The following is a 20,305-nucleotide window of genomic DNA, read 5'->3' as shown; positions in this document are numbered from 1 at the left end:
TTTTTTCAAAAAAATATTTCACCTTAGCTCCTAAATTCTGCGCAAGTCTTTCCTTGTTCAATGATTGAATAAAATGTTGCAATTGACAGTGTGCAAATATGTCCCTCCACTGCCTATTCTCAGTGCCTAACAATTGTTCCCTAGTTTTAATCTCTCCATTTTCGTTCAAGACATCTCCTAAGGAGACCAATCCTCGAACTTCCCAGCTACGAAATACCTGGTTTGTTATACCTGCCTCAAACAACGGGTTCCCTCTAATACTTAAAAGCTCCGTTATGCCATGTCCTAATCTCAATTTATTCTCCAAAAACCTCCATGCCTTCCTCAAGGGGCACAACAACAAATTTTTTTGGCATCTATCAGGTATCTGAGATCTCTCCAATTGTAGCAAGGTGAGCGGCTGAAAAGGTTCAAAGAGTGCCTCTTCTATTTCAATTGGAGTATAATAACTGGATCGAAAAATCCAGTCTCTAATATGCCGTAGCAAGCAAGCCATGTTATATAACTGCAAGTCCGGCAATCCTAGCCCTCCCTGTTCCCAGCCCCCTAACAACCATTGATATTTCACCTTTGCCTTTTTATTTGCCCAACAAAATTTCACCACCAATTTGTAAAAGGCATTAATATCTTTACGCGATAAGCATATTGGAATAGTTTGCAGCACGTACAGCCACCGGGGTAGTATAACCATACGAATTAAACATATGCGCCCTATTAACGGCAGCTGCAGAATGCTCCAACTCTCCAGTTGTTGTCTAGTCTGGGCCAGTAGTAACTTAATATTAGCAGAATAAAGATCCACAGTCTTGGGGGTTAGCTGTACTCCTAAATATCGAAATGCGCCCATCGCCCATCTAAGAGGGAATCTACCATGCCAGGCCTCTCTGATGTTGACATTACTGGCCAGAGCTTCCGATTTTTCTAAATTTAATTTAAACCCTGAATAAGTTCCAAATTCTTCAAATATTTCCAACAGGGCATGTAGTGAGTCTACTGGGTTCGTAATCATGACTAGTAAATCATCTGCGAAAGCAGCCAACTTAAATTCTTGATTATTAATTTTTACCCCTCGCACTGCAGGCATGGAGCATATATCTCTAATCAGGGGGTCTAAATAGAGAGCAAATAATAAAGGTGACAGTGGGCATCCCTGCCTGGTACCTCGCTCTATAGCAAACTCCTCTGAGCAACTATCATTGACCACAATGCGTGCTGTCGGCTGGGCATATAAAGTTGTTACCGCCTCTACAAACCACCCTGTGAACCCATATGCTTTCAATGTCTCAAACAAATAACCCCACTGCACTCGATCAAAAGCCTTTTCTGCATCGAAACTGACCATTATTGCCGGTTCTGCTTCCATCCCTATTTTCTCCAAAGCTGCCAGGATCTTACGTAAATTTTTTGAAACTGATCTCTCTTTAACAAATCCTACTTGCACATCCTGCACAAGATTCGGTAAAATTTTCCCCATTCGTTTGGCTAATATCTTAGCAAATAATTTCATTTCACAGTTCAACAATGATATTGGTCGGTATGACTCTGGCAAGGTCACATCTCTTTTAGGTTTAGGGATTAAAATAATTTGTGCCGTGTTTAGTTGCCCAGGCAAATTACCCTCTCCCACCCATTCCGTAAATACTTCCACCAAAATCGGTTCTATCTCTGCTCCCATCAGCTTATAAAACTCAACTCGCATTCCATCGGGTCCCGGTGCTTTCCCCATTTGGCTATTGGCAATTGCCCAATGTACCTCCTCCACTGTAATAGGGGCATTTAAATCATTTCTTTCTTTATCCGAGAGTATTGGGTGTTTCACACCGTCCAGGTATAGACTACTCGGTAGACCTGAGTCTTCCTCTGCTCTATATAGCTTTTGATAAAATATTTTGAATATATCTCGAATCTCCTTATCTGTATGACATATTTTACCATTTCCATCTTTTAGGGAAGTAACTGCTCTCGAAGCCCGCTTACGAGCAATCAGTCTGGCCAACATCTTCCCTCCCTTACTACCATGTCTGTACAACTGAAATCTGTAGTAATCCTGGGATTTCTTCTCCCTCTCGTGAATGAGTGAATTTAGTGCTACTTGAGTTGACACAAGGTCTGTTTTCAGCTGCCCCGTAGGCCTCTCCCCATATTTTTTCCTCAATATCCTGATTTGTTTTTCTAGTCTCAATATTTCTTTATCTCTTGTCTTTTTAAAATGGCTGACAAAACTAATGATCTCTCCCCTTATCACTGCCTTGGCAGCTTCCCAAAACATCATGGAATTCGATGCAGTATGCTCATTGAAACGTTTATACTCCTCCCAACTTTTCATCACATGTTCACGAAAACCACTATGATTGGTCAAGTAGCTGGGAAATGTCCACATCCTGTTCTTAGTTCCCTCTCCACCTGGGTTCCATGTCGCCCAGACCTCTGCATGGTCTGAAATGGCATATGGCCCGATCTGAGTATCTTGTATTTCTCCCATTAGTGAATGAGACATCAACAAATAGTCTATCCTGGACTGCGTGTCATAAGTCCTGGACATGTGTGTATAATCTCTTTCTTGTGGATGAAGGACCCTCCAGACATCTAACAGATCCAAAAGAGAGCAAAGATTTGGAAGGCCCTTCGACATCCAGCGAGACGGCGTGGGAGTAACAAGTGATTTATCTACCTGTGGGTTCCAGACCATATTAAAATCCCCCCCCAGGATCAGTGGAACAGAGCCTTCCTTTGACAAGTGGCCCAGCAGCTGCTGGTAGAAATTATTATCTAATTGGTTCGGAGCATAGATACTTCCTAGTAAAATTTGCCTTCTAGCCAACTCCACCTTGCAAAAAATGTATCTTCCTTCTGGATCTTTAACAATATTACTAATATTCTCCACCACTCCTTTCCGGAACAAAATAGCCACTCCTCCCTTCCTCCCCTTTGCCGATGACTCAATGCAATCCCCCACCCACCATTTTTTGAGCTTAGCATGTTCTATGGTATTCAAATGTGTCTCCTGTAAAAAAAACACATCTGCTCGAATCCTCTGCAAATATCGTAAAATTTTAGATCTCTTCACAGGGGATCCTATTCCTCCCACGTTCCATGTTACTATTTTAATCACAGCTGTCAAAGTTTTTGTTACCAATCCACTGTACTATAATTTTATCTCCAGGGAAATGCCACCCCAGCCCATGGCCCTCCCCTTTTCCTCTATAACATTGTATGAATTTTCCAGCATCAGCATGAGCGAGTATATCTCCTCCCCCCTCCCTCCCTTCCCTCTTCATCCCTAAACCCCCTATTTTACCCGTCCCTATGGACCGAGTCACTTTAACGCTTCCTCCAGCATTCCCCTATATTCAATAATTATATAGTCATTACCCCTCAAGGATATCTTATGGTTTGCCCAGTTTATCTCCCCTTTGGGCTACTTCCACTGCAGCTTACTTTTCCTCTTTCAACTGTCAGATATATTAAACACTTATTTATACAAATCCCCTTTATATCAGCCTTCATATATAGAATTCAAGGCTCTCCTGCAGCATGTATTATAAACAGTTACCGTATTATAACATATCTATGGATCAGTAGTTGTTTATCCCTGCAGATCGAAACAGTAATCATCAGCAAAATTCCCCTGTGAAACACCATAATCATTCTCAACCCACCAATCTTTATTCACTTATATTTCTTATCCCGAATTTACTACCATGGGGTTTAGCCGGGCAATTTTAACCTTTAACCCGATTATTAGTATCCAGATCTCTCAATATCTTCTTGTGATAAACTACAAGGAGAACTTTCTTTTCTGTCAATTATGTCTGATCATATGTAGCACTCCATACGCGTTGAAATGTCTCTGGTAGCTCCTATTATATATTCTGTCTCCCAATATGTATCAATCACAGGGTCTGTCCCATTTCAATACAAAGCTGCCCCATTGATTTAAACTTGATCAGGCAATTCCAAAAAGTCAACTCTCCTCACTCAGTTCTCCGAATGATGAGCAAGCTGGTTTACCACATTAGCATATTAATAGCCATCCATCAACTTGACCCCCTTACCAATTAACATTGTACCTGTAGTCGTACATAATCTGATCTGCTACAAAAACAGGGCCGTATTGTAGTTGGCTCGGACGGCAATCAGCAGCAGTATCATAGTGTAGTTTGGGGCTAAATCGCCTTTCACTTCAGGTGTTATCCTCATAGTACATTGTCAGGGATATCCATCGCTTTAACTTTGCCACTCCGGGGGTCACGTGATGCTCTAGGGAGAGGCAGACGTGTTCCCGCGTCCTCCCAGGCCCCGATTCTACTATCTATCATTTAGCACTAAAATAAACGAAAAGAAGGGGAAAACGAGAAGTTCAATATCGAAGGGAAGACTCATGGAACGATATCTGAACCCTTCGCAATCAGCAATGACGAGCAGGTCCATGAAAAAAGATAAAGAAAAGTCGAAGGCGGCAAGCGTCGTGGAAGGCGACCAGGCAGCAAGCAGCAATGGCTCGTTCACGGCGGAGCAGTTACGTCAATTAACAGAAGCAGTAAGCATTGCGCTAGACCAAAAATTGGATAAATTATACTCACAAGTTTCAAACTTAGAGACACAAGCGGCGGATGCAGAACAGAGACTGGGGGAGCTCGAGCGCCGGGTGTCAGACGCAGAAGATGTAGCGGGACCGGTAGCGCAGAAAGCGGACAAAATGGCTGCCGCACTGCTAACATTGCAGGCCAAAGTAGACGACCTAGAAAACAGGTCGCGCCGTGGGAATCTGCGTATAGTGGGTTTTCCCGAAAATGTGCCAGATAATATGCTTCCGACCGCCCTGGAAAAATGGTTAACAGAGGAATTTGCGCTTTCGGATCACTCGGGGAAATTGTGTTTAGAGAGAGCACACCGCGTTGGCAGAAGACACGAAGGGAAACAGACCCCACGAACAGTGATCATTAAAATACATAACTATGTGCATAAAGATGAAATCTTACGGGGCTCCCGACTCAAAAGGAACGAACTGAGATATGATGGGCATCAATTGCGAATTTTCCAGGACTATTCAATGGCCCTACAAGAAAAGCGACGGCGGTTTACGCCACTATGCCAACAGTTGCACGAGGCACAAGTGCCGTTCATGTTGATTTACCCTGCAATATTGAAACTAAAGGTTGCAGGAAGATGGAAACAATTTGCAGACATTCAAGAAGCGCAAAAACAAGTACAGGCACTGGTGACATCGACAAAAAGCCCAGAGCAGATGGAAGAGAAGTAGCAGAATGCTGATGACAGCTTTATAAACGGTACAATGAACAGGGTTATCCAATGAGGCCATACTCAAGACACAGACAGAGAAGAAATTAGTGCTAGAGGTAATAATCATATGGGAGGGGGGGCGACTGGGGGGACGCGGGGAACCCCCAATATCCCATAATACAGAATGGGATTCAGGGAATCGAGAAGGGGTAGGGGTAAGGGACACATAGGGGGGCGGGCGGGGGGGGGGGGGAAAAGACAAAGAGCAAAAAGAACATAAGGCATAAAGGAAATGGTTGGATGCGGAGACTGCAAAACACCATGGTGGGTGGGATACCAAGTAGAAAGGGAGGAAAGGAGGCAAAGAGGGTGAACACAGAGAGAACAATATGGGACCCTGGGGGGAGGCTGGGCTCCTTGGGGTTAAAGATGGAAAACAAGACGTTCAATTTAATGGTAATAAGAAGTAATGATTAAGCAACTTGATGGATTTACACGGGTAATATCATGGAATGTGTGTGGGATAACCTCCCCAGTTAAGAGGGCAAAGATTTTAGGCGCGCTCAAACGACATAAAGTGGGAATAGCTTGTATTCAGGAAACAAGACTGTCAGAGGAAGAACTTGGGAAACTACAACGAAATTGGGTGGGAGAGGTCTTTGGCTCCCCGGCAGTAGGTAGACGTGGGGGGGGGGTAGCAATATTGATACATAAATCAGTACAGGCAAAGGCCAAACTCCTCTTCTCAGATACGGAGGGACGGTATGTGGGGGTCAGACTGAATCTACAAGGCCAGACATATAGATTGATAGCGGTGTATGCTCCGCAATCGGGAGAGAAAACATTTTTTGCAGAATTGTTTGCGAAGTGCCAGGGACAGGGGTCAGAGCCAATAATTGTGGCAGGGGACATGAACCAGGTTTTGGATCCGAGACTGGACAAAACCGGACACATGCAGAAAAGGGACCCGGGTATGGGAGTGCTTGGGACTTTTTGTGATGGTCTGGGCTTGGTAGACCCCTGGAGATTAATTCATGAGGAAGAGCGTGATTACACGCACACCTCGAGAGCACATGGAACACAATCCAGAATTGATTATATTTTTGTAACAGCTGAAATGTTCTCTCGAGTTGGGGGAGCGGAGGTGGGCCCGGAAGAGCTCTCGGACCACGCCATGATTTGGGTAGACATTGAACCGCAACCTTATTATCGTGGTCGGGGGGGTTGGCGTTTCCCCTCATACTTGTACACTTCCCCAGAATTTAAAGTATTCTTAAAAGAGAAATGGGAGGAGTTTGCGCAACATAACAAGGAACATATTAATACACCAAGCCTTTTCTGGTACACCGGTAAGGCGGTGCTCCGTGGAGAAGTGATAGCCTATGTATCCAGGAGAAATAGGACCATAGCACAGAAAATAGTGGAACTTGAACATAGGGCCCGGATAGCTAAAAGAAAATACACTGAAACCCCTAACAGAGTTTTATTGAACTCTTGGATCTCCACTCGGGTGGAGCTTAATTCCTTACTACAGGATAGGTATAATAAGGCAACGATCATGCGCAAATACAATCTTCAACGATTTGGAGATAGACCGGGTAGAATGCTGGCTCGCTTGATAAAAGGCTCTAGAAAGCCACACATAATTACACAAATAAGAACCCCGACAGGTACCCTGACGTCAGAACCAGACCAGATAGCAGAGACCTTTCATAGACACTTTACCAGATTATACTCAGGAGAGGGAGAAGGGTTAAACCATCGAGAAGTAATTAGGGCATACTTGGAAAAATCAACCTTGCCACAGCTAACAGAGGATCAGAAAGACACCTTGGACTCCCCTCTGGGAGCAAAGGAGGTGCTAAAAGCTATACAAGCATTGAAACTCCACTCTGCCCCAGGCCCAGATGGATTCTCGGGCGAATTTTACAAAGCACTCCGGACCCAGGTAGTGGGGCCTCTAATGAGCCTATATGAAGAGGTGACAGAGACAGGACAGTTTCCAAGGTATGCGAATGAAGCGCTAATTAGTTTAATCCCGAAACCTGGGCGGAACATAGAAGATCCCGCCGCGTACAGGCCTATATCGCTAATAAACGTGGATATAAAGATCCTCTCGCGGGTCATGGCAGAGCGTCTAGCACAGGTGATGCCCTCGATAATTGGAGAGGAACAAGTTGGCTTCGTAAGGGGCAGGCACTCTGTCATGAACGTGAGGAAGTTGATCGCCGCGATGACAGTAGCATCAGAGAAAGTTCCTAAAGGTTTGGTGATCAGCCTAGACGCAGAGCGCGCCTTTGATAGAGTCGCGTGGTCCTTTATGCATGAGACCTTGGGATGGATTGGAGCGAGGGGATGGTTTGCAGGAGCAGTGAGAGCGCTTTATACAGACCCGAGAGCCAGAATACAGGTAAATGGAGTCCGAACAAATGAAATATTGATAGGGAGGGGGACAAGGCAGGGGTGCCCGTTGTCTCCCTTGCTTTTTATATTAGTATTAGAACCACTTCTGTGCCACATAAGAAATAACCCGGATATTAAAGGCATGACAGTGGGGGAGACAGTGATTAAACTTCTGGCATATGCAGATGATTTGTTGATGATGGTAGATGACCCTCAAATATCGGTGCGTAGCCTTCTGCAGGACATAGAACATTATAGTAGTCTATCAGGATTTAAATTAAATCGGGATAAGTCCCTGGCCCTGGCACTCGCGGAGGAGGCTCAAAGAGAATGGGTGGGCCCCTTTCCTTTTCAATGGGCCGTAGATCGATTGAAGTATCTGGGAGTGGAAGTACCAGTGCAATTATCAACACTTTATAAGATAAATGTGAGACCTTTACTAATAGAGACGAGAAGATTATTGGGAATTTGGGGATCCTGCCCTCTTTCGCTGATGGGTCGTATAGCTGTGTTCAACATGATGATAGTTCCCAAATGGCTATATAAATTCCAAGTGTTACCTTTGCATTTACAGGGGAGAGAGGAGAAGGAGCTAAAAGGGATCCTAAGAAAGTTTTTGTGGGGTAATAAAAGACCTAGACTTCCGTTAGAGGTCTTATATAAGCCTAAAGAACATGGAGGAATGGGGTTGCTTAACATAAGGTATCTTACAATTTCGTGCACAATGAGACATGTCAGGGACTGGTTAGCAGGTAGCCAACATTTTACAAACACATCACTAGAGGCCTCATTGGAGCCCAAAATACATCTGAGCTGCTTATTACATACCTCTGAGAAGAACTTAGGGGCTAGGTCCCCTATGAACTGGTTTGTACGCTCAGCAAGAGCAATGTGGAGGTGGCTGTGTAGGCGCCACAGCTTCTCTGCAGCAGCGACGCCTTTTGTTTCATTGGGGCAGAATCCAGATTTCCCAGCAGGGACAACAGACAAGACCTTTGTGCGCTGGCGGGAAAGAGGTATTCGATATCTTTATCAGCTGATGGACGCAGAGGGACAAGTCAAAACCCTGGAAGAGTTAACAAGAGAATATGATATCCAGGCCACTGATCACTATGCACATGCACAGGTGCAACACTATGCCCGTTCGCTTGGAGCATTTAATTTAAGTGAAGATGTACAGGACATAATCACAACAGCCCTGACACTGGGCGCTCAGGGCATTGTCCCCTTGCGCTTCCATCATAGAAACCTGTTGGACACTACAGAAGACATTGACTATGTCAGAGTGGCAGAAAGTTGGTCGAGAGACCTTGAAACGGTAGTAACGGCGGATATGATGCAGAACTTTGTGCGGGCTATTCTACGCAGGTCTATTTTCATCCGGCAGTGGGAGCAGCAATACAAGTTCCTTATGCGAGCCTATATAGCACCAGTCAGAGCACTGAGGGCCGGATTTGGCTCAGGAGAATGCCCCAAATGTGGACAATCTCAAGCGACGTTGGGACATATGTTCTGGCTGTGCCCGGAGATTCATCAGTTCTGGGTACACATATTAGCGGAATCTGGACGATACTGGAGACGGAAAATAACGGCTAATGCTCAGATATTGTTTGATAACTTTATCATTGAACAACCTATGCCATCGGGGCTAACGGGGTTTCTGCAGAGAGTGACTCTGATGGGGAAAAAAATGATTCTTCTAAAATGGAGAGAGGAACAAGCCCCGACCAGAGATATGTGGAAATCTAAAATGACAGAACAGTTGCATCTGGAACTCTGTGGCACGGTCATGTCAATGAATCAAGAGAAGGACCCAAGAATGTTTAAAAAGATTTGGGGGAAATATTGGAATACATTACATCCGACGACTAGGCGTCAAATTCTTTACAAGCTTAAAGGCTGGAAACAAAACAAATGATATCCTCCATGGACCAATGTTTTGGGGGTAGTCTGCATCGACTAGGTTTTTGCAGAAAGGGACGCATAAAAGATAACTGCACTCAGTAAGGTGTGGTAGCATTCTAAGTATACTGAATTCAGCCAGAAACAGTAATTACAATAGTTTACTAGCTTTATTGTCATGTAACATAGTAAGTTTGTTCTTTAAGGTATCATTTGGAACCTTTGGAAGGGGAGGGGGGGAGAGGGAGGGAGAGGGGGGGGGGGGGAAAAAAGGGCAAAATGAAGATGGAAGACATGTTGAGTACATTAGCATCATACTAGATCAATGTTTAATTAAGAGAAAAAGTTGAGAATGCTAACTATTTGTTGTTATTGCTGGAATTTCATCAATAAAAATTAATGAAACATAACTTTGCCACTCCACATATATCTCCTCAGACCACTTGTGAATTCTTAAAAAAAAAAAAAACAACTGAACAACAATTGTAATCCAAAACGAAACACCAATTGAAATCTTATTCTCCTTATCTGCCATAAGTGGATCCAGTAGTCAAATGTTCATTCGTCTCCACTGCTTAGTATTTGTTTAACAAACTGCTGGGCTTCCTGAACCGAGTTACATATTTTTATATTAGATTTGTGAAAAATCTTTAGCCGTGCAGGATATAACAAAGCAAATTTGATTTTGCGCTGTATGAGCTGGGAGCACACCGGGGCAAAGTTCTTTCTCTGTGCCGCTACCGCCATAGAGTAATCCTGGAAACATAGGATTTTGTGATTATTGTAGTTTAACCCCATTCCTCCTCGTATGGCTTGCATTATTGCAGTTTTCTGCACAAAATTAAGTATTCGGCAAATGATGACCCGGGGCCTATTAGAATTTTGTCGCAGCGGTCCCACACGGTGTGCCCTCTCAATTATTAATGGCCCCATCTCTGTTGTTAATTTGAGTTCCTTTACCAGCCAGGATTCCAAAAACGAACGAAGTTCTTTGTCTCCTAGTTCCTCCGGGAGACCAACAAAGCGCAGATTATTGCGTCGTGACCGATTTTCAAGGTCTTCAATCTTTTCTGCCTGTGTCTCCACCATTTTTATTAGCTTAGAGTACTGTTGTTCCATGTTAGATACCTGATCTTCCAGGGCTCCTGTACGCTGTTGAAACAATATCATGTCCTGGCTTATTTGCGACATATCTTTTTTAAGCCCTTCCAGCTTTACATCCAGGCCCTGCAATTTTTTGTCCAATATTGCTTCTAGGGCAGTAGTCACTTCGCCAACAATTTCGGCAGCCCACGCCGAGCTAACCGATGTTCCCGGCGGGCTCGCCGGTGCCGCCATCTTGTCGTCTCCTGCCTTGCTCTTCTCCTTGTCTCTACGCAGTGTTTTGGTCGCCATCTACGCTCCTAAGCTCCCAGCTCCGTTTGAATTTGAATCTAGTCAAGTTTATTAACCAGATCGAAGCTTTAATCTTTAGCTTGAGAGGTTTTATCAGCAGAAAATGTGGGAGAAGCACGGAGCAGCTCGTTCAGCAGCTGCTCGTGTGCATCGCGTCACGTGACTCCTCCATCCTACTCCAATTTTTATATTTATTTCTGGTGTTGCCAATTCCTCTGGCACAGCAGGATCTTAGGTTTAAATCTTTTTTTATTGAAACTTAATTGCAGAATTAAGCAAATACAATACACAATATGAACGTACATACATGATGCCATCAAAGAACACCTCTGAACAGCGAGTGTACTAACAGTTGTCTCGTTTTTGTTATTCAACATTTAGTGATGGCACGGCAAATATATGCTGTCTTTGTAGTATTTATACACTTGAATCTTATTAGCCGTGCCCTTATGCAATCCCAAAACCTATTTCCCCGCTGGCACAGCAGGATCTTAAACACCAAATTCATTGGGGGGGGGAGGGGGGGTTAAAACTCCTAGGATTGCTTTGCAATTCCTTCAGAGCCATAAATTGGAAGGGGGACTGGGACTACCTGATTTGACTGCATATTATAAAGCAGCACAGATTCAACATCTTTGGGATTAGGAAGCTGAGGGTGAAAGTAAGCACTATGTGCACTTACAGCAGAGTTTACTTGGGGACTGTAAGTTGAGACATTTAATGTGGGTGAGAAGAAAACTAAGTGTGTCTCAGGACATTGCTATTCATTTTACGCGGCATCTGCTCTCACTCTGGAGTAAGATTGTAGGACAGGATGTGGGTGAGGGTGAAGGAGTAGGTCTTTACTGGCTCCTTTTAATTGGGAGGTGCAGTGGGGTGGATCCAAAAGGAATGGGGATAACATAGGGTGGCAGAGAAACGGTTTGGAATATATTTTTCAGCTTATACAGAGTTCTGGTATGAGAATTTTCCCAAGTGCAACAGGAATCGGGGATTCCTAATAGGAATTTTTATAAGTATTTAAGGATTAGACATTTTGTCTGTCAGAAAGAGTGGGTTAAAGTATGGCAATGATCTACAAACAGGTGGGAGTCTCCGAGTTTCCCAGAGGGGCTAAGGAGTTGATCTCGGCAATTTATGCTTTGATGATTTCTCCTGGGCTCTCCAAACTCCCTTATGTGCTGGCCTGGGAGAAGGATCTGAATTTTGAATTTTCTGAAGCACAGTAGAGGGATATTTGCTCCAGGCTCATAAAAATTCTGTAGCGGCTAGTATTAAGGAAGCTAACTTAAAGGTGTTATCGAGGTGGTGGTACTCTCCAGTTAAACTGCAAAAAATTCATAGTGCTTTATTTGACTTTGCTGGAGGGGGTGTGATGCTCAGGGCACACTGTTCGATCTCTGGTGGACCTGCCCGGTGGCTCAGGCCTTCTGGGATCAGGTGGGACAAGAGATGGCTGTTATTTTGGGGAAAGAATGTGTTCTGACTCCTGAAGTATGCTTGCTGAGGGAGTGAACTCTCCTTTGGACAGACAAGTTCACAAGTGTTTTATCTCAGCTCACAGGGTTTTAGCCAAGTAGTGGAAATCTCAGGTAACCCTGCCAATGGACCCTTGGATAGCTTATTCAAGGAAAATGGTACTAATGGAACCCTTAACTGTGGCTCAATTACAAAATGAAATCCAGAAGCAGATTTGCTGGGATAAGCTGGATTGCTATCCTAAGTGATCTTGAACAGTACTAAAATCAATAAAAAAATCTTGAAAAAAGAAAAAAAAAGTTTTCCTTAAAACAGATTTTAAGGTTAGGAATGTTTCGCTGTATGAATATACCTACGCTTATGGGTGGAGGGGGGGGGGGAGTGATGGTGGGGGGAAGAGTGGTTTAATGTAAAAGTTTGACTGGAAACTTTACAATAGTAAATGGGATGGCCCGAGTTTGTCTCTTTTTGTTTTGTTTTTTTTTCTACCTGTGTGGACTACGAGGTGGCAGTGTTGGAAATATGAAAGAGCAGCTCTATGTACTGCTGGTGCAAGTTGTACTTTCTCAAATATTTATTTGGTTTGACCATTATCTTTGCATTTCTCCCTGCAGTTTTGTTGACTTGCCAATAAAAATATAATACAAAAAAAAAAAAAAAGAATACCGCATCATTCTTGACTTCAGAGAAAATAAGTGCAAAGACTAGGATTCTGAGACTAGTTATTAAAGGTTTTAGGGAACAGATACAATGGAGAGCAAAAAAAGATGACCCACGGGCCTAGCTAATTTTATGTTGAAATGAAAGTGTCACGTTAAGAGTTAATCTGAGAACACAAATGGTATCTTGAAAAAGAAAAAGGATGGTTATCTACTATGGGAGTTGGAGGAATGGGCAAGTGTATGGCTTTGCATTTGGAATTATTAAGAAAAAGGCCCTTGCTGAACTTCAGGACTAGAATCTATGGGTTCATAGTCTTTTGACCATAGGATCCCAATAGTAAAAACTCCATCATCTCAGCCCCCTCTCACTAAATCCCCCCAGATACCCTAGCACTCATTCCTGGTAATGTCACCTTTCAAGGGCAACATATAACCTTGACCTACAGTTGACTGATAAGCAATCTACGCCCTCTTGGATCTTTGAAGAGGAATAAATAATTTTCTTGGTGTGGGGCTGCCTATTTGAATGCCTCGGATTTCTGAAGATTCAAACAAAATCCTAACTTATTGTTATTTGAATGTGTGCTGCCTTGTGAGCAGCACAGGCTAAGATCAGGTGACCCTCAGGGGGAGGAATGCTGGCTTCGGCCTAACCCCTGGTAAGCATTTCCTTGGCTGAGAGCTGCCCAGCTCTACCACCGGCTGTCTTTCAGGTGCTGTGGAGGACTTGCAGCTTATCTGCATATCCTTACAGCCTTCTCCGGGTTGACTCCCAGGTCCACTCCAATCCACTCAGGGCCTCCGCTCTAGGTGCCGTGCGTCATATTCTCTTTACATCTATTTTTCTCCCAGTTACTACTTATGGCTCCAGTACACTCTCTCTTCTTGGTACTGTCTCTTCCTAATCTGTTTCTCCATCTGAAACCACTGTACACTGCAGGAACACATTGTCCACCCTCTGTATTCATCATCTCACCATCTCTTTTTTCCCCTTCCTTCTTCTCAGCTCTCAACCTTCAACATTTCCTTCTTTCCAGTCATCCATCTCCTTTCTATCTGAGTACATCTCACAGTAACATAATAACATAGTAGATGACGGCAGAAAAAGACCTGCATGGTCCATCCAGTCTGCCCAACAAGATAAACTCATATGTGTATACCTTACCTTGATTTGTACCTGCCTTTTTCAGGGCACAGACCGTACAAGTCTGCCCAGCAGTATTTCTTGAACCCCCTGATAAGTCCCTTTCTTCCTTTCTCACTGACTTTGATGCCTGGCTTTCCTTCTTTCTTGAACCTTCATCGTCTTCCCTCATTCTTGGGGATTTTAACATTCATGCTAATGATCCCTCTGACTCTTATGCTTCTCAGTTTCTTGCTTTAACATCCTCTTTCAATCTGGCTGTGATGCATTTTCTGTAACTTCTGCATCAACACACCAGATGGGAAGTAAGCTGTTGAACACATTACAAGGGAGGGGGAGGTGGAAAGCAAGAAGGAATGAGAGAGGTACTGACTGAGACCAAGAGGGGGAAGGGAAGTAGGGATAGAAAGATGCTAGACTCCACAGAAGGGGTAAGAAGTAGAGAAGGAGTCAATATGGGGGGATACTGGATTACAGAATGGTAGGGTAGGGGAGATGGTGGAAATTGGGGAGGCCTTGAGAGCCACCCCTTGATAGGGGGGAGGGGCACATGTCAAACACTCTGGAGTAGCCGCCTAGTGGTTAGTGCAGCTGACTTTGACCCTGGGGAACTGGGTTCGTATTCCCACTGCAGCTCCTTGTGACTCTGGGCAAGTCACAACCCTCCATTGCCCCAGGTACAAATAAGTACCTGTATATACTACGTAAACTGCTTTGAATGTAGTTGCAAAAAACACAGAAAGGCGGTATATCAAGTCCCATTCCCTTTTGAACAGTTATAATCAAATTATTAAAGGGGTGTATAGAGTGCACCACAACTGTCCCTTGCCTTGAAAGGAAGAAACAAACAAGATTATGTATTGATGCTGCAAGAAAGAAATACAAAAGCCTGTTTCTTCTAGAGATGCCACTGTACTCATCACAAGGTCGAAAGAGTAATGCAGAATTCCAGTGGTCTGGAGAGGTATTATTGCTTGGGGGCAAACACTCTGAAAGGTGACTAGTACAATGGGATCCTGCAAAATGTTTGGTTTTACAAGTTAAAGAGGCTAATAAAAGAGAAAACCTCACAATTATGAAAACTCAACCTCCCCCCCCCCCCCCTTACTTCCTCTCTTCCTTTAATTCCTGGAAGAATTTCAGAAACCAAAAATATAAATGAAAATTAAACAGAAAATAATCAGTGGGAATAAAGGATAATTAAAAGCTAAATACATACCAGCAGGTCAAAGAAGGGTGGGGATTTAATATATGTGGATTTTGGATTCCAGGAATACAGCTGATCTGATGGGGCATTTAAAGAGTTCCAACTTTCATTGACTCTCTGAAGAAAAACAATATTGCAGTAATTAGATGTGGTGATTTTTGTGAATGCTGTATCATATTTACACGGTGATGTGCTGTAGTAAAAGTGAAGCCTTCTTGGGATGGTATAAATAATTTCTAACTCTCCCAATGGGATTCTTGAGCCCTGCTTCACACTGGGAGGATAATTCTATAAATGCATAAGTGGATGTGTCTGGTATACACATTTATAAAATTGCTATTTTTTCTGTAAAGTACATGTACATCTTCCCTTATAAAACTACTGCTTATATGTACCATCAGCGGCAAAAGCTTAACGCATAGATTTGCACCTGCCCTGGAACAGGCATAAAAACCACGATGAACAGCTACAGTTCAGGAAGTAATTTCATGTATGCTTTTCACATGAAAAACTGGGTTTTACATGTAGACAGAATAATTTTACATAATTTGCCACTATATACACATATAAACATATAAAGGAAATATGGAAAGAGTGAGCCTACTTATATTACAACACAAAGTGGGGCTTGGCTGGATTTTGGTTGTACACATACCCCTTAATTCCGTAAAAGTCACCAAAAATTGCGTGCGCAAATTTGGGTGCGTGCCCAATTAAATAACAAGCTAATTAGTGCCAATAATTGGCTTTTGATCAAGGGATTATTGGCACTAATGAAATGTAATTGAATTTTACATGCATAAATTTTATATGCGATCTGAAAAGGGAGTGTGTAAATGGGAGGGTCATGGGCGGAACAGGGGCATTCCTAAAATTAACGTGCGTTGTTATAGAATAACAGGGATACACGCATACATTTGCATCATGTTTCAGTTGGTGCAAATGGCTGTGTCTAAAGTTAGGCGTAATTCCTGGGCGTAAGTGGCATTCCATAAACCTCGCCTAACTTTAAGCGCGGCTTATAGAATAGCACTTTTTGGGCGCTAATTTTTTTGATGCCATATATAGAATCTAGTCCATACTGTATGCTTTACAAAAAGCAAAAGTATACCAGTGTAACCAGTACACACACACGTATATTTTCCCCCATTTTTTAAATTGCAAATTACAGTGCTTTGTAATCTTCAAACCCCCCAATACATTTTTCAGTTTGCAGGCTAAAAAAAATTATAATTCAAAGTTTGTTTCACTGATCTACATAACATACTCTATATCATCAATGTAAAAGAACAAATCAAACAAATATTCAAAAAGTAAGAATAAGAAACTAAAAACTCTTGATGGATGGAACAGCCTTCTATGAGGAAAGGCTAAAGAAGGGGCTCTTCAGCAAGGAATAGAGATAACTGAGAGACTAGAATATAAAATCATGAGTGGGGTGAAATAGGTAAACAGGGCAACAGTGGCTTATCTTTTTGTAGAATAAAGTTTTATTGGAAAAAAATACAGGATTTCTATCCAGTGTAAACACAAAATGTAAGAAAAACAATACATAAAATAATAAACACTGCATCAACAGAATGAAGTGGAGCGATCTAACAGTGACATTCAACACAATACATCCATATGGGATTTAAGAACAACATAAAATGGATGGAAAATAATCAAACAAATCCCCCAACTTTATCCTTTCATATACGTCTATCACTAGGTGGCACTCCAGGAAATTAATAGGTAGCACATTTAAAACAGATCAGAGAAAGTATTTTTTTTCACTCAGCACATAATTAAGCTCTGTAATGTTTTGCCAGGACATTTAGTACAGCTGGGTTTAGACAAACTCCTGGAAGAATACTCCATAAACGGTTATTAGTCACTGTGGAAGTGAAAGGTGGTTATGGAAAGTAAAAAAGGAATCTGTGGAGATCATAGAGTTAAAAAATCACATGCCTCGGAGGAAGTGACGTCAGTGCCAGAAGATGGACGCTTGAGTGCTTAGCTCTGTCGGAGCAGTGAATATAAAGCATAGTTACCTAGTCCCTGGAGCTTTTATCCCCCCAATTTCTGTTGAGTTAAAAGAGATATTGGGTAATGTCAGCCTGACGACGATTGGAAAAATATAAGTTTACAACGTCTGCAAGTACTACTACTACTACTTAACATTTCTAGAGCGCTACTAGGGTTACGCAGCGCTGTACAGTTTAATAAAGAAGGCCAGTCCCTGCTCGAAGGAGCTTACAATCTAAAGGACGAAATGTCAAGTTGGGGCAGTCTAGATTTCCTGAATAGAGGTATGGTGGCGGCTGGATCAGTTCGGCCGTTGGCGAAGTCCCACGCCAAAATGGCAGAGGCAGATTCAGGATCAGAGATGGAGGATCCTGGAGAGTTAATAGAAAACGAAGGTGATCTCACCAATCAGGATGTAGCCCGATGGTTTCAGGCGCTGAAAGCTGAGATGACTGAGGTGAGGAAAACAATCCAAACTGCGGTGGCCGATATTTGGAAAGAGATTGGTGAGATAGGGAACCACGTGGGACAGGCCGAGGAAAAACTGGAGAGCTTGGAGGGGGAGATAGAGACATCGTATGTAGAGCTCAATAATGAACGTAAGGAGCGTGAAATGTTACAAGAGACGTTTGAAGATTTGGAAAATCGCACTAGGCGGTGTAATTTACGCTTTAAAGGGGTCCTAGAGATCGACAAAAATAAAAACTATGAGCAAATTATTAATGAGATCTGTAATAAATTACTGGGTCCTGAGGGCTGTGAGCAAGGAGAAGCTCCCGCAAACATTATCAAGTTTGATCGTGCCCATAGAAGTTTGGGGCCATGAACAGATTCACTTCCAAGGGACATTGTGGTTTGTTGTCATGATTATAGTACTAAAGAAAAGATCTGGAAGAAGGCAAGATCCATGGGTGAAATACCGTGGGAAAATTCAAAAATCACGTTTTTCCAGGACCTGGCGAGAGTGACACTCCAGAAGCGGAGGGATTTTCGGGATCTTATCAAATATCTGAAGAAGTGTGGATACTGCTATCGCTGGTTGCACCCGTTTTGGATTGTTGTTCACAGAAGCGGGCCAGTCGTGGAGGATCCGCACATTGATTGAGGCTGTGGAAAGCATTACAAGAGCTTGGTTGTACATATTTGCCGCCAGTGGCAGTGGAACCAGTTCAATCAACTCCATCTCTGCAGAAGAGAAAGCAGGCATGGCAGAAGATACGCTCTGGTCATGGCTCCACAAAGAGTTTCGGAACCTCAAGAGAAGAAGAACCGACTTGAGACTTTTGGACTGTTGCTCTGGCTAGTGCAGCATAAGCGGACAGAGAGAGAAGTTCCTCTACTTTCCCTTCCAATATACTTTTTACTGTTGTATGAATGGATGGATATGAATGGATGGTTACGACAAATTTAAAGGTGGATAAGTGGTGAGGGGAAGGGAGGGAAAAGGAAGGGGGAGAGAGGGGATAACATGGTGGCACTGGGAGATTATGGAAATAAGGTCTGCTCTGGTTCTGAGGCGCTTCCTCAGGGTGAACACTGGTCACGAGAGTGGTCGACCAGTCAACGGGGGGGGGGGGGGGGGGGGGGGGGGGAAACGACAGAAAAAAATAAGGGTAGGATCATGTAATGTGAATGGGTTGAATTCTCCAGGCAAACGCAGCTTGGTCCATAGGAAGTTAAAACGCCTTCAATGGGATGTGATCCAGCTTCAGGAGACACATATACGAAGACAAGAAACACAGCTGCTTAACCACAAGGCATAAAGTGAATATGTTGTTCATTCTGATTCAGGGGGGGGAAAGGTTGGAGGGTTGGTAATATATATCCGTAGGGGGGTTCCCTTTGTTAAAGAGCAGTATTCAGGGACGATCAGGGGCGGTGTTTGGCAGTGAGAGGTTTCCTTTCTGGCCAGGAGGTTACAATCATAAATCTGTATGCACCCAATACAGGACAAGGGGATTTTTTTTTTGGGGTGGGGGGGGGGGGGGGATAACTGAAGCCCTGTTACAATTTTGGAAACAAATGGTGATCTTGGGAGGTGACTTCAACTTAGCTCTCACAAATTTGGACCATTCTAAAGGGACTAGTGGTCTTAATATAGTGGCCTAGTGGTTAGGGTGGTGGACTTTGGTCCTGGGGAACTGAGGAACTGAGTTCGATTCCCGGCACAGGCAGCTCCTTGTGACTCTGGGCAAGTCACTTAACCCTTCATTGCCCCATGTAAGCTGCATTGAGCCTGCCACGAGTGGGATAGCACGGGGTACAAATGTAAAAAAAAAATATATATATATATATATTAAATTGTAAGCAGTTAAGTCCCTGACCTCAAGCCTAGACTTGATAGATGTTTGGTGTCTGCAGCATCCTGGCCAGAGATCCTATTCATTCTACTCCTATGCTCAATCCACTTATACCAGAATAGATATGTTAGGGTGTAGTCGTCAACTATGGGGGCATATATTAGGTTCAACGATAGAGAGAATCACGGTTTCCGATCATGCGCCGGTCGGTGTAATATTGGGAGGCCTGGAGGATGAGAAACGCCAGCTATTTTGGAGGTTGGATAAGGGCCTTCTGGGTAACAAGAAAGTATGTCAAGAGCTTCGGGATGTTATTTGTGATTACTTAGTAATAAATGATACAGGAGAAGTTTCTGAAGCTACATTATGGAATGCCTTAAAAGCGGTGCTCCGGGGCCATTTAATTAAATGGGGAGCCAGGAAAAAAAAGGGAAAGGGAAAGTAAAGAATTAGATCTCAGAACACAGCTGGCTCACTTGGAACATCTCCGGACAAGGTGTTAGCACGATTGAGAAACTGTCGCCAGGAACTTCATAAGCTTCAGGTTGAAAAAGTAGAACTT

The 20,305-nt window shown here is 43.3% G+C and overlaps 1 protein-coding gene across 1 annotated transcript in view; it reads right to left on the bottom strand.

Annotated features, from left to right (window-relative positions):
• The window catches only part of LOC115459123 (cytoplasmic aconitate hydratase-like), a gene marked incomplete at its 5' end in the record, with an annotated part of 87,054 nt that overhangs the window by 48,091 nt on the left and 18,658 nt on the right, over positions 1-20,305 (bottom strand). The window contains one exon of the mRNA XM_030188993.1: positions 15,449-15,553. Within this exon, the coding sequence (XP_030044853.1) occupies positions 15,449-15,553 (105 nt within the window). The remainder of the gene's footprint in view (positions 1-15,448; positions 15,554-20,305) is intronic.

This window comes from Microcaecilia unicolor, unplaced genomic scaffold, assembly GCF_901765095.1.
Source record: "Microcaecilia unicolor unplaced genomic scaffold, aMicUni1.1, whole genome shotgun sequence".
Classification (NCBI taxonomy): Eukaryota; Metazoa; Chordata; class Amphibia; order Gymnophiona; family Siphonopidae; genus Microcaecilia; species Microcaecilia unicolor.
Note: the sequence above shows the minus strand (reverse complement) of the source record. Positions and strands in the feature narration are given on the sequence as shown.